The sequence below is a fragment of the Micromys minutus genome (assembly GCF_963924665.1).
Source record: "Micromys minutus genome assembly, chromosome: 4".
In the NCBI taxonomy this organism is placed as follows: Eukaryota; Metazoa; Chordata; class Mammalia; order Rodentia; family Muridae; genus Micromys; species Micromys minutus.
Window position 1 is genome coordinate 25068116 of NC_137973.1, and position 14823 is coordinate 25082938.

Genomic DNA, 14823 nt, shown 5'->3' on the forward strand with positions numbered 1-14823 from the left:
AACAGTTGATGAAAACATTCCTCTGGAGTTCAAGGGGCAGACTGCACCATCTGACAAGTATGGTTAGACACAGGTTATTCTCCCACTCTGTCTTCTGTAGGCAGATCTTCTCCATTTCCTTCAGCCTGGTTTCCTTTTGGCCTGCTCTTCCTTTTGTTAGCAGTTTTGTCCTGTGGCCTTTTTGGCTTTGGGTTTACCTGGGCAGGGGTGGTTATGGGGCATTTTCTCGATTGTTAATTGATGTAGGAGGCCCAGCCCACTGTGAACAGTACCATCCCTGGGAAGGAGGGCCTGGGCCGAATAAGAAAGGGACCTGAGTAAGCCAGGAGGAGCAAGCCAGTAAGCTACACGCCCCACAGCCTCTGCTTCAGTTCCTGCCTTGGCTCTGGTGATAGACTAACCTGTAAGTAAGCCACATAAACCCTTTCTCCCTCCGTGTTGTTTATTACAACAGAAAGCTAACTAGAATAATAAGTGTTTGTCTAGATGGATGTATGAGCACCAAGTGGGTGCAGTAATCATGAAGGCCAAAAAAGGGCGTAAGATCCTCTGGAATTGAAGTTACAGACTGAAACCATGTAGGTGCTGGGAACCAATCTCAGGTCCTCAGTGAGAGCAGCCAATGCTCCTAACTGCTGAGCCATCTCCTTGGTCCCATTTCATTTTGTTTGCTTTTTAAACATTTTTCTTAAACTAGATGTTGACCAAATTAACTTTTTTTTTCTTTTTAAGGCTTAGCTTTGGGAACTAGAGAGATGGCTCAGCAGTTAAGAACACTGCCTGCTCTTCCAGAGGTCCTGAGATCAATTCCCAGCAACCACATGGTGGCTCACAGCCATCTGTAATGGGATCGGATGTCCTCTTCTGGAGACAGCGACCATGTATACATACATAAAATACTCTTAAAAAAAAAAAAAGACTTAGCTTTAAATTAAGATTTCATTTGTCCCAGTTATGTAAAATATATCTTAGGGAAGTAAATTTGAATGGAAAGAGAAAATGAATTGGAAACAAGAAGACCCAGTATCACTTCAGTTGGCAGGACTTAAGTTTCCTGACCCTTGCAAACCAGGGCCCAGCCTGGGAATCAGCAGCTGCACGTACCTTTGAATTCCAGTTACATTGGTTGATGAGACCAAGACCCCAAATCTTACTGGGAACTGGAATAACATGTTCCCCCAGTTCAGAAGATACAGTTTCTTAACCAGCAAAAGGCCAGGGCTCACAAGTTGCCTTGCCAGGGATCATGTCTGTAGGGAAGCCAGTCTGACCCAAGCTTTCCTCAGAGGCCCTGGTGAAAGGATGGAGGAAACCTTAGCTCTGTGTCCCTGTCCAGGAACAGAGTTGGCCAGTCTGATCTGATCCTAGTGCCTCGAAGCAGTTAAGGCAGTGGCTCCTGGACCCAAGCTGAGCCTGGGCAGTGGTCATCAGTCCGTAGGTAGCTGTTTCTTAGGTATCCTGCCTTCTCTTTGCCAACACTGTGTGACTCAGCTCTCTGCAGATCTTGGCCATCTTCCCTCCCTGCCATATAGTCTATAAGACGCTGTCCTTAATAAACGTGCTTGGCATCAGTCAACCACTTACGCAAGACCTCCTGGTCCAGCTACTACTTTGTCTTATTTCTCGTTTTCTCTGTTTTCATCCTCAACCCTCTCACTCAAACCTCACCCCTCGGAACCCTTAGCAATGCTGGCTTTGAACACATGCCTTAACATTTTTGTTAATAATGTAAAGGGATGATAGTCTTTGGATATGGCATTAATATTTTTTCTATAAAAATCTGGAGTAGAACCAGGTATAAGGGCATATGCCTTTTATCACAATACTTAAAAGGCGAAGGTCGTCAGGTCTCTGTGAAGGCCAGCCTGGTGTACATAGTGAGAAACTCTGTCTCAAAAACAAACAAAAACAAAAAGCAAAGTAAAAAAATGAACCTAGAGTGGGGGCTGGACAGATGGCTCAGTGGTTAACACTTGCTGCTCTTCCTAGGAACAAAGACTCAGTTCTCAGCTCAGCAACCACTGAGCAGCTCACAACCATCTATAACTCCAGCTCCAGGGAATGTGATACATCTGGCCTCCTTGGGCACCTGCACTCACATGGACACACACAGACACAAGCGCGCGCGCGCGCGCACACACACACACACACACACACACACACACACACACACACACGCATGCACACCTCTATATAACTAAAAATAATACAAGTAAATCGTAAGAGAAGAACTGTACCCCAAGAGTCACTTACTTTGGTTACAACGTGCTTCAGGCACATGGAGGCATCTGCAGGACCCAAGTGGTATGTTTTGTAGAACGGCCTCAAACTCAGAAAGACCCACCGTGGAGGTCTGGTGTTGCCTCCTGAGTCTGATATAAGGAAAGTACTGAGGAGTTAGAAGGCTCAGTGTTATGAACACTGCCTTAGGACCTGCCTAGGTTCGGTCCCAATGCCAACTTGATAGATGACAATTGTCTGTCACTCCAGTTTGTCGAGGATCTGGCGCCCTCTTCTGGCTTCCTTGGGCACCAGGCTCAAGTTAAGTAGATGCACCCAGGAAAATCCTGCTGTGCCATGGAGTATTCCTGACAAATTTTCCTGACCCACCGCCAGTGTGAGCTGCATTCTTTCACCGGGACAGCGGGAAAGGACAGAAACGCTGGCCTCTGAGCTTTATTACATGAGAGCTGAGCCAACACGAGTACTCATGGACTTAAAATGGCATTTGAAGGTGTCTGGTTAGAAATTGGAAGTGGTAAAAAGAGTTGAAACGCTTTTATTGTTGTTATGCTGCTGAAAACAGAGACAGTGGGCTGGGGGCAAAGGTGCAGGCCTGCGGTCCCGGCACTCAGGAGGCAGGAAGACTGTTCTGGGTTCAAGGTTATATAGCACGGCTCTGTCTCAAACCAAAACTAAAAATAGTAAAGGTAAATATAAAAAGCACTAAACATTCGAGTCTTTTCTATCCCCTCCATCTTTTACCCAAGGTTTTACTCCTTCCGTTTTGTAAGACTCCTACACAATTACATCTTTTTTGAGATTTTAAAAACGTGTTATGGGTGTTTTGCCTTGTGTGCATGTGTACCATTTGTGTTTGTTACCCTTGAAGGCTAGCAGAGGGTTTGGGTATCATGAAACTCGAGTGAGCTGCCATGTGGGTGCTGGAAACCAGGTCCTCTGGAAGAGCAGCAGCCTGCCTTTAACCCCAGAGCATCTCTCCAGCCCCAGCTCACCCCCTCGATCAAAAGTTAAGTTTCGGACTTGTTGGAACTTCAGTAGGAGCAGTGACCTAGTCACCTTTTTTTTTTTTTTTTTTTTTTTTTGTGACCTTAAGGGACTTTTTTTTTCCTGACTTCTTTCTTTCTTTCTTTCTTCCTTCCTTCCTTCCTTTCTTTCTTTCTTCTTGTAGTTTTTGTTTTTGCTGGGTTTTTCATTTTGTTGATTTGTTCTTTAACACAGGGTCTTACTATGTCGCTCTGGCTGCCCTAGAACTCGCTGTGTTGACCAGGCTGGACTCAAACTCACAGAAATCCTCCTGCCTCTGCATGCTGAGTGCCCCCACACCTGGCTGACCTTGAACCTATAAACACCTGGAAATGATATAATGTGAGTCGATTAGGAGTGAGGTATATACTCTACCACATTGTCACGCTATGTAATCAACTACCTGGGGCATTCCAGTTGAAGGTGGTGAAGCTGAGTGTGCAGGCTGAAGCATTACTAAGTTATATTAAGTAGGGAATAAAAGGACAAAGTAAAAGCTGGGGCTGTAGCTTAGTTGACAGACCGCTAGCTTATTATGCACAGACCCTGGCTTTGGTCCCTGCACCACAGAAATTCAAAAGCCGGGTGTAGTGGCACATGCCTGTAATCCCCTGAAGCATATATATGTAGGAAAGGTACAGAAAAGCATGTTTACAGGATGGAGAGATGGCTCAGTGGTTAAGAGCACTGGCTGCTCTTCCAGAGGTCCTGAGTTCAAATCCGAGCAACCACATGGTGGCTCACAACCATCTGTAATGGGATCTGATGCCCTCTTCTGGTGAGTCTGAAGACAGCTATAGTGTACTCATATATAATAAGTAACAAGTTTTTTTAAGTAACTTTAAAAAAAAAAAAAGAAAGAAACACATTCTAGAAAAACATTCTAGGTCCCAGAGTATATAACTAGCTCCTGCCAATTAAAAAATTACCTAGCAAAGGGGAATTAAAGTTATATGTAGAATTAAGGCAGCTATCTAACTAACTTAATAAAGAGAGAGTATGAGAGTGAGTCCAGTATAATAACAAGGGTCTTTAAAGGTTGAGGAGACTCAGCGAGGCATGGTGGTACATGCCTTTAATCACAGAGTCAGGAGACAGAGGCCAGGCAAAGGTGGCTCATGCTTGTTTTGTTTTTTCAAGACAGGGTTTCCCTGTGTCCCTCTGGCTGCCCTGGAGCTCACTCTGTAAACCCTGTATTGAAAACAAAACAACAAAACGTTTTAAAAAGCAAAGGCAGGTGGGGGTGGGGACACCCTCTTGGAGAGATGGGGTGGTGGGAGTAGGGGGCTTGGGGGAAGAGGTATGAAATGAGGAACAGTTGAGGGTGGACTGGAAGGGTAATAATGACTGGACTGTAAAAAAAAAGATTAAATGATAATGATGATGATGATAAAATAAAGGCAATTCAATGGAGAAACGATAGTCTTTTCAACGGGTAGGGGTGGTGACCTTAGACCTTGAAAGGGTCTTGAAACAGTCTTCAACTCAGCAATATCACAAACCTCTACAGTTCTGATACCCAGAAAGCCAGGATTCCTAAAGAAATGGTTGCCCCAGGTTTTGGGAAATATACAAGATGAGCCTGGAACATCTTACCTCACTCAACAGAAACCTGTGGGAGAGTGTCAAGGAACGACTTAATCATCGGCACCTCTCCTTACTCTTGCAGGGACTCTAGGATTGATTCCCTGCACCCACAAGCTGGCCCACAACCATCTGTAACTCCAGGTCCAGGGGAACAGACACCACCTTCCGCCCTCTGTGGCACCAGGCTCACATATAGTACACATACATACGTGCAGGCAAAGCATTCATACACATGAAATCAATCTGAAAGGAAAAGTAAGGCTTAGGTGAAATGTACCTTGCTTCTTCTTCGGAAAAACACCAAATGGCGGATGACGCCGGTGCAGCAGGAGGGCCCAGAGGACCCGGGGGCTCAGGCTTAGGAGGCCGCGGCGGCTTCCTCGGAGGATTCGGCAGCGGTCTTAGGAGGCTGTGGTCGAGGCCGCGGGGCTCCTGGAGGTAAAGCTGAAGACAAGGAGTGGATCCCCGTCACCAAGCTGGGCCGCCTGGTTAAGGACATGAAGATCAAGTCTTTGGAGGAGATCTACCTGTTCTCCCTGCCCATTAAGGAGTCTGAGATTATCGACTTTTTCCTGGGTGCATCTCTAAAGGATGAGGTTCTGAAAATCATGCCAGTGCAGAAGCAGACCCGGGCTGGCCAGCGGACCAGGTTCAAGGCTTTCGTCGCTATTGGGGACTACAATGGTCATGTTGGTCTTGGTGTTAAGTGCTCCAAGGAGGTTGCCACTGCCATTCGAGGGGCCATTATCCTGGCCAAGCTTTCCATCGTCTCTGTGAGGAGAGGCTACTGGGGGAACAAGATTGGCAAGCCCCACACTGTCCCATGCAAGGTGACAGGCCTGGCCACTGTGGCTCTGTGCTGGTGCGTCTCATTCCTGCCCCCAGAGGCACTGGCATTGTCTCTGCTCCTGTGCCCAAGAAGCTTCTGATGATGGCCGGTATAGATGACTGCTACACTTCAGCCAGAGGCTGCACTGCCACCCTGGGCAACTTTGCCAAGGCCACCTTGGATGTCATCTCCAAGACTTACAGCTACTTGACCCCTGACCTCTGGAAAGAAACTGTGTTCACCAAGTCTACTTATCAGGAATTCACTGATCATCTTGTGAAAACCAGAGTCTCTGTTCAGAGGACCCAGGCTCTAGCTGTGGCTACCACATAAGGGTTTTTATAAAAGACAAAATAAATGAACTAAGTCTGTTAAAAAAAAAGAAAAAAGAAAAGAAATGTACCTGTTGTCTCTGCGCTTGGGAGGTGAACGCAAGAGGTCAGGAGTCAAGTCAAGGGCAGCTTCAGTTACAGAACAAGTCTGAACAAGGTGAGCCTGGCCTATGTGAGACTATCAAAAAAAAAAAGACAATTAAAAAATTTTAGCTTAATTTTCTTTTATGTAATTTGGTGTTTTGCCTGCCTGCATGTCTGCGCCACATGCACACTAGGTGCCTGCAGAGTCTGGAAGAGGGCATCGGATCCCCTGGAACTGAAGTTACAGTTGTGAGCCGCCATCTGAGTGCTGGGATTAGAACCCTGGTCTTCTGGTATAGCAACCAGTGCTCTAAATGATGAGCCATCTGTCCAGATTCCTACCTCCCAAGTTATTAGGTCTTCCTTGATGACTGTATTTCTAATGATACTTTTTGTTTAGTTTGTGTGTGTATAACAGCTGTGCCTCCTGGAACTTGTTCTGTAGACCAGGCTGGCCTCGAATGCATAAAGACTTGCCTGCCTCTGCCTCCCAAGTGCTGGGATTGAAGGCAAGTAATACCACTGCGTGGCCATGATTTATTTCCTACTTTAGGATTTCTGTCTAAACTGTCTGCCAAAGAACTACTTGTCTATGCCGTCCTGTTGTTATTCCTTGTCTTCACACAGCATCTTAAAGTTAGTCTCTCCACTGTGGTCAAGACTTGTCTAGTTGTACCCTAGTAGCCTCCAATGTGCCCCTCAACCTCTATGCTCCCCTCAGAATACCTCAATTTGGCAATGAATTATGCCTCACCTGTCCTGAGCTGTCTCTTCTATCTGTGATGGTCGGTTTTAATACCAACCTACCTAAATTAGAATCACTTGAGTAGGGAGCCTCACTTGAGAAAGAGTCCTTATTACCTTAATAGATGTGGAAGCCCCACCCCAAATGTAGATGGCACCTTCTTGTAGCGCCCCAGACTTAAAAAGGACACAGAGAGAAGATTGTTCAACCGTTGGTTGCTTGGCCTTTTCTCTTGAAAGGAGTTGATTTCTCTAGCTGATGCCGCTGCTACTGCAGCCACCGCCGCTGCTGCCACTGCCATCACCGATTCCTTCACTGACATTACAACCAGCATCTCCAGGCTGCCATCACTAAGGACCAGCATCTCCAGGCTGCCATCACTAAGGACCAGCATCTCCCTAGGAACCTTCCAGGTGTCAGACTGAGACAGCCAAGGCACCCAGCCTCAAGGAGTGGGCATCCTCTAGGTTTGCAGCCTCTAGGCTGTGAAGCAGCTGATGTCTCTATTCCAGTGAGAACTGGCTTAATAAATTATATATATATATATATATATATATATATATATATATATATATATATATATATATATATATATATATATATATATATATATACTGAGCTTCCGGTATTTGGATATCAGAAGATGCCTGAGCCCCCGAAGTCCGCTCCCGCCCCGAAGAAGGGCTCCAAGAAAGTGTGACCAAGGCGCAGAAGAAGGACAGCAAGAAGCGCAAGCGCAGACGCAAGGAGAGCTACTTGGTTTACGTGTACAAGGTGCTGAAGCAAGTGCACCCGGACACGGGCATCTCGTCCAAGGCCATGGGCATCATGAACTCGTTCGTGAACGACATCTTCGAGCGCATCGCGGGCGAGGCGTCGCGCCTGGCGCATTACAACAAGCCCTCGACCATCACGTCCGGGGAGATCCAGACGGCCGTGCTGCCCGGGGAACTGGCCAGGCACGCGGTGTCCGAGGGCACCAAGGCCGTCACAGAGTACACCGGCTCCAAGTAATTTTGCAAGAGGAGTAGACCTGACATCGTTTCTACCACTTGTCAGTGCTGGACGCTGTATCCTGACAAGCCAGACGGTAAAAATGGCTGATACTAGCAGATTAACCGCCAAGTTTTCAAAGCTCAAGGATCAACTGATAAGCATCTGGCTAGAAATTCTATAAAAATGTTCACTGTAGAAACTAGTGATAAGACACACATAAGTAGAAAATAAAATACTCTTAGCAAAATTAAAATGCTCCTAGCAAGAGAAAGCTTGTGTTTGTGATGTGTGGATATGTATGATGCATATATAATAAATGTCATGTAAAGCAAAAAAAATTATATATATACATGTATATATCCCCACCCTATTGGTTCTGTTCCTCTTGAAAAAAGTAATATACATAGTGTTTATCCCCCAAGTGCCTTGTGTGATGATTTACACTCATTGGGCACCTATTAGAAATGTGTAAACTAATCATGTGTAGAATAAACATGCTTGGGACTAGAGTGTTACTCAGTGCATGGCAGATGTTTAACATGCAGAGGGCACTGAGTTCAATTCCTGAGCACACACATACAAAAGATTCCACCAACAGCTTTTCAACAGAGAGAAAAGAAAGCAGACTCAGTTCTACATCTTTGTTCCACAGTTCCTTTATGGAATTGGGGTAGGTGATTTAACAACAGATTGCAACATAAGTCCGGGAGAGAACAGTTCTTGCTCTCCCTCCCAGAACCCCTGCAAGCTTTCCAAAAGAGCCATCTGTCGTTGGGCAAGTTGGGTCTGGAGCTGGAGGTTGGCATACATGCATTCGAGGAGTCCTAGGCATTCCTTGGGCTTCTTACCAGCTCCTGAAGGAAGTGTTGGAGGGTCAAAGGGACAAAGGAGGCTTTGTAACTGTGGAGTGGAGTTCGGAGGGACTCCACAAGAGCACTAGTCTCCCCAGCTACAGCCTGACCCAGATGCGCATGATCACAGCGCTCACCATCTCAGAGGCTCACCTCTCAATTCTGTCTTAGCTCTAAACCAGTCACTGCAACTCACCCCTCCACGTTATGCCTCTCTGGTAGTATTTATGGTCACCTGGCATACTCAGTTATAGCTCATGTCTAAGTCCCTGTTCGATTAAGTGTATCCTGCAGGAGCACACAGACTTTTGTCTCATCTACTTTAGTGTCTCCAGGATCTAGAGAAACCCCTGGATGTAGGTATTCAAAACACATTTTAAAAGTTGGGCATGGTGGGACATGCCTCCCAGCACTGGGAGACAGAGGCAGATGGATCTCTGTGAATTCAAGGCAAGCCTGGTCTACATGGGTTCCTGGACAGCCAGAGCTACATAGTGAGACCGAGTCTTAAAGAGAAAACCACAGTGATAAACTTTAGGGCTGGAGAGATGGTTCCGTGGATAAAGGCACTGGCTGCTCTTGCAGAGATCCAAGGTTTGGTTCCTGGAACCCAGATGGTGGCTCACAGCTGCCTGGAACTCCACATACAGAGGATCTGATGTCTTCCTCTGGCCTCCACAGACATCACATACATGCAGTGTTCAAACACTCATGTGGTGTGGGCAAACACTCAAACATATAAAAATGTATTTTTAAAGCTATTACCAAAAGAGAGAGAGAGAGAGAGAGAGACTTAATATTACCTGGGGTTTGACTCTTCCAGGCTACATCCCTTTTTAAAAATAATTTCTTTCACTTCTTATTTTATTTTATGTGCATTGTTTTGCCTGCATTCATATCTGTGTGAGATATCTGTTCCCCTAGAACTGGAGTTATATAGACTGTTAGGAGCTGCCTTGTGGGTGCTGGAATTGAACCCCAGTCCTCTGTTTTTGTTTTTAGATTTTTTCCCCCATTTTATGTGTTCAAGTGTTTTACCTACATGTATATCTGTCTGTGTACCATGTTCATGATCAAAGGAGGTCAGAAGAGGATTTTGAATCTCACAGCACTGGAGTTACCGATGGTTGTGAGCTACTTGTGGGTGCTGAACACCTAGCCCGGGTCCGATGCAAGAACAATAAATGCTCTTGTTGTCTTTTTGTCTGTTTTCTTGTTTTTGTTTTTCAAGAAATGGTTTCTCTGTCTAACCCTGTCCATCCTGGAACTTGCTCTGTAGACCAGGCAGGCCTTGAACTCAGAAATTCACCTGCCTCTGTCTCCTAAATGCTGGCGTTAAAGGTGTGGACCACCACCACCCAACACTTGTTTTCCTTCTTTTCTTTTTTTAATTTCAAACACTCATGGGTGTTTTGCATTACTCTTTTAAGATTTATTTATTTTTATGTGAGTACACTATAGCTGTCTTCAGACACACCAGAAGAGGGCATCAGATCTCATTACAGATGGTTGTGAGCCACCATGTGGTTGCTAGGAATTGAACTCAGGACTTCTGGAAGAGCAGCCAGTGCTCTTAACCACTGAGCCATCTTTCCAGCCCACTTGTTTAAGACAGGGTCTCACTGTGTATCCTTAGGTGGCCTGGAATCCAATATGTAGACCAGGCTGATCTTGAACTTAGAGACAGCCACTTAAGTCTTTGAAAAATTAATAGAGCCAGGCATGATGCTGTATGTCAGTAATTCTTACACTTGGGATGATGAGTCAGGACGCGCATCTGAGTTCTTGAGAGAGTTCCAGGCTATAGAATAACTCAAAACAACAATAACAAAATAAGAAAAAAATACGAGTCAGGGTCTCACATAGCCCATGCGGCCTTGAGCACAGTATATAGTTGAGGATAACCTTGAACTCTTTCTGATCCTCCTGCCTCCACATCCCAAGTGTATGCCGCTGTATCTATCCTGTTTGTGTGGCTCTGGGCCTTCTGCACATCAGCCAAGCACTCTACCAGCTCAGCTGGACTCCCAGCAGGAAAACAGTGGCTAGGTCTGTTTGGGAGGCCTTCCCCCACAGCCTTACCTGAAGGCAGCTTTGTTGTCTGGATGTTCAAGAAAGTGGCTGTCAGGGAATTTGCTTGAAGATTAATGTAACTGGGGGAGGATTTTGCTCGACATAGACACACAACGTTATCTTCCTCTTTGGCTGAAAATCAGGTGACTACATCAAAACTCATTCTAACAAGGGTTAGTCTGCCTTCCCCTGCCCTATTTCTCTTGATCTTTCTCCTCTTTTCATACTAAGTCAATAACCCAGGTTGGCCTTGAATTTAAGATCCTCTTACCCCAGCCTTTCAAATGTGGGATTGAAGAAGTAAGACTGTCTTTCAAATTAAATTATGGCAACTGGCTGGTGGAAGCAGATGCCAGGGCCCCACCCACGCATCTTAGGTATCAGGAAGATAAACATAGAAAAACCTCAGAAAACAAGCCAATGTGAGTTAGGGGAGAGCAGGAGGGGCAGGAGTAAAATCTAATATACTTCCTTGATATGCAGTGCATGCTTTCTACTGTACTAGACACTGAGAAATACATGAATGACATGTATAACATAATTTCTAACTGTTCATTATCAAGTTAGGGAGACAAATTGAGTCAGATGAAATGTTAACTTTAGGCACAATAGTGACATCTGTAATCCCAGCACTTAGATGTGAGATATAGAACCAGAAGTTCAACCCAGCTACACAAGCCCTAGAGCAGCCTGTGTTACATGAAGCTCCTCTGGACAACTAAATATGGTGGGTCGTAATCCCTGGGTAAAGTAAGGTCTTTATGGGGGTTATGGGTGAGCATACGCAGCTAAGGCCAAGTGTGTGGTTAAGTGTAAGAGTGTAAAAGGGGGGAAGGGATTAAAATGAGTACAGTGTTCAGTGCAGATGCCATGTGGGGACATTTACTGGATTCTGAAAACCTAGAGATCTTTTAAGGAGCAGAGTAGGAGAAAGGATAACATAACAAGAACACTAGCAACAGGGCAAGAATAAGGCTAGAGGGCAAGAAGCCTTGGGAAACTGCCAGTCAGGGAAGGAGGTCTGCTCTCTGATCCCTGGTAGCTGGTCTTTTTGTTTGTTTTTTGAGACAGGGTTCCTTTGTTATACTCCTGGTGGTCCTAGAACTTACCCTGGAAACCAGGCTGACCTCAAACTCACCTCTGGGTTGAGAGCTGGGATTAAAAGCATTGCTGCCTGGGGCTCTTTTTTAAATCAAATCTTTTATTATATTTATATATTTCTGAGTATTTTGCCTTTAGAGGTCAGAAGAAAGCACTGTATATTCCCCCTAGAAGTGCATTACAGGCCACTTTGAGCTGCTAAGTGGGTGCTGGGAAATGAACCCCAGTTCTCTGGAGTAGCTGCCAGTGCAGTGCTCTTACCTGCTGAGCCATCTCGGACACACAGCTGGCCTGACCTCACTATGTATCCCGGGCTGTCTTTGAACCTATGATCATCCTCTTGCCTCTGCTTCTTAAGTGCTGGTACTACAGGTATGCAATACCACACACACACACACACACACACACACACACACACACACACACACACACACACACACATTCTTTTTTCAGACAGGGTTTGTGTAACTCAGGCTGCTCTGGAATTTGCAGCAATCCTCAAACCTCTGAGGGCAGGTTTATAGGTAAGGGTCACCATGTTTAGCCTCTGGTATATGTGTATGTATACACACATACATATTTCTTCTGTGTGTTTGTGTAGGTGCATGTGTGTGGAAGTTGGAGGTCTACATCAAGTATCTTCCTCAATTGCTCACATTTAATTTCATGTGTGTAGTACTCTTGGAGGCCAGTTGAGGGTATCAGATCCTCTGAAACTGGAGTTAGAGATAGTTGTGAGCCGCCATGTCAGGGTGCTGGGAACTGAACCTGTGTCCTCTGGAAGAGTAGCCAGTGCTCTGCCCCCTCCACTTTATTTTTGGGAGGTGAGGGGGGTTCAAGGTTTGCTGTGTAACTCTTGCTGTTCTGGAACTCACCACACCCAGCCCTGCTTTATGTTTTTTGAGATAGGGTCTCTCGCCAAACTTGGAACTTATCAATTCAGCTAGACAGTCTCACCAAGAGCCTCCAGGGATCTGTCTACTCTATGTCCCCTACCTCCATAAGTACTGGGGATGCAGACATATGCCATCACATCTGGCTTTTTATATGACTTACAGGATCCACACTCAGGTCCTCATGCATGCCTAGCAACAACTTTAACCACTGAGCCATCTCTGCAGTGCCCCAACATACCTTTCACAATGGTCCTGGGTAGTAGACAGTAAGGAGGAATTCCATGTTAATAAAATTTGGTCAGGATTCCACAACTGGCACACGGCAGTGCTAGAATTAAACCAGGGTCTCCAGACAGCAAAGCTGTGCTCTACTTACTGACACTGTAACTCCTCAAAGCCAGGTGTGGTAAGCAGTATGTGCCTGTCAACTCTGCAGCTGGGCAGGCTGTGGCAGGACTATTTTGAGTTTGAGACCACATTGATCTATATAACAATTCTTTAAAAAAGAAGAAAAAGAAAAGGAAAGCTGAACATAGTAGGTCATACCTATAATCCTTGGGATGTGGGTGCTCTGGCAAGAGGGTTGTCTCAAGTTTGAGGCTAGTGAGTTCCATGGCCAGCAAAGTTAGACTTGTTTTCATTACCCTAAAAATCCCATAAGTACTTTCCAAGTAACCAAGTAGCAGGCAAAGCCAGCCATTTCTGCAAGCACTGAATGAATCGGGAAGACTGGCTTCTGAGGAAAGGGATGTAGGGGATTCGACACACCTTTTTCTTTAGTAGGGTTACTAGTGTGCTGCTCCAGCTCAACAGCAACAGGTATGGTGCCTGGGAAAGAACAATAGGGTCACATGGTCAAACAAAGAGATTTGTGTCCTGAGCACTCCCCTGAAGATCTGAATTGGCTAGAGCTGCTCTAATTTTGGGAGGCAGATGTGTAACAGTGTACATTACCTCATACATGTCACTACTCTTCAGGTCTTCTAAGTGGTTAACTACTAGCCTTATTTCTTGTTTGTTTTTTCCTATATGGGGTGATCTGGTAAGAGGTTGTCTCCAGTTTGAAGCCAGCCTTGGCTACATGACGAGTTTTAGGCCAGCCTTGGAACTCTAGTAAGATTATATGGCAATTTAAAATACTCTAGCTTCCTTCCTTTGTCACTAACCCGGGATCACACTGCGCAACGGGGTGGGGGGGGGGGAAGGCTCACAACACTGCAAGAAACACAACTTAGGATATTCGGGGTAAATGTGAGCGATCCTCCTTTATGCCTTATTGCCTTATATTAAAAATATTTTTCTAAGAAGTAAAACATTAGGACAAAGAGAAAGCTCAACAGTTAAGAGCACTAGATGGTCCCGCAGAGGCCAGAGGTTCACTTCCCAGCACCCACATGGCGGTTCCAGAGGATCGGACTCCCTCTTGATTTCCTCTCGTAAGTGGTGCACCTACATACGCATAGGCAAAACAACCATACACATAAAAATAAAAAAATAGATACATCTAAAAAACAAGATTTGTCTTTTTTTTCTTAAAGAAAACCAGCGTGTCTAGAGAAGTAAACCACAACTCCCAGCATGCTCCGGGGGTAGCCGTTGCCGCCCCGCCCCGTAGGACAACTTCCACTTCTACACTGCCTCAATCATTCTGGCCACAACCGGTATTTCTGGCTCCTCTACTCCTCCCTACCGCTAAAGCTGGAATAAAAAAGTGGAGAACTATCATGCCTTTTTTGGCCTTCACGGTCGGACGAGAAGCGATGGACAAAACAGCTTCATGATCTCACCTACAGCATTAATCCAAAGCCTCAACCCCAGCCCCCACCCTCTAGTGTGGCACTCATGCGCTGTAGCGAGCTAGCTAACCGCCCGGGCCTTGGCGCTTGCGCAGACATTCTGTCCGCACGCGGCCGGGAGCGGCCACGCTAGTGCGCAAGCGCTTGCGTCTCCGGGTCCTCCTCATCATGCCCTCTCTAGCTAACTTGCCTTGCCTTTCTTACGTAGAGGGCGGGGTTAATGCTGACGATTGGCTTATGTTTATGTCAATCAATGAAATGGGCTT

General features: G+C 45.8%; 2 protein-coding genes and 1 pseudogene across 3 annotated transcripts in view; 2 read left to right on the forward strand and 1 right to left on the reverse strand.

The window, feature by feature from the left end:
* Positions 1-5309: 5309 nt before the first annotated feature.
* The window catches only part of LOC308419983 (small ribosomal subunit protein uS5), a gene marked incomplete at its 3' end in the record, with an annotated part of 32503 nt that continues 22989 nt past the window's right edge, over positions 5310-14823 (forward strand). The window contains exon 1 of the mRNA XM_080915955.1: positions 5310-5560. Coding sequence (XP_080772081.1) covers positions 5536-5560 — 25 coding nt within the window. The 5' untranslated portion in view covers positions 5310-5535. The remainder of the gene's footprint in view (positions 5561-14823) is intronic.
* On the forward strand, positions 7488-7858 carry LOC308419442 (histone H2B type 1-C/E/F/G/I-like; annotated as a pseudogene). The gene has a single exon. The product of its transcript is annotated as a histone H2B type 1-C/E/F/G/I-like (transcript).
* TSACC (TSSK6 activating cochaperone) lies at positions 8443-14724 on the reverse strand (the record flags this gene model as incomplete). The annotated part of the gene is given in 5 exon segments (XM_080915333.1): positions 8443-8581; positions 8583-8694; positions 10774-10896; positions 13530-13589; positions 14628-14724. Coding segments are annotated over 5 exon segments (531 nt in total).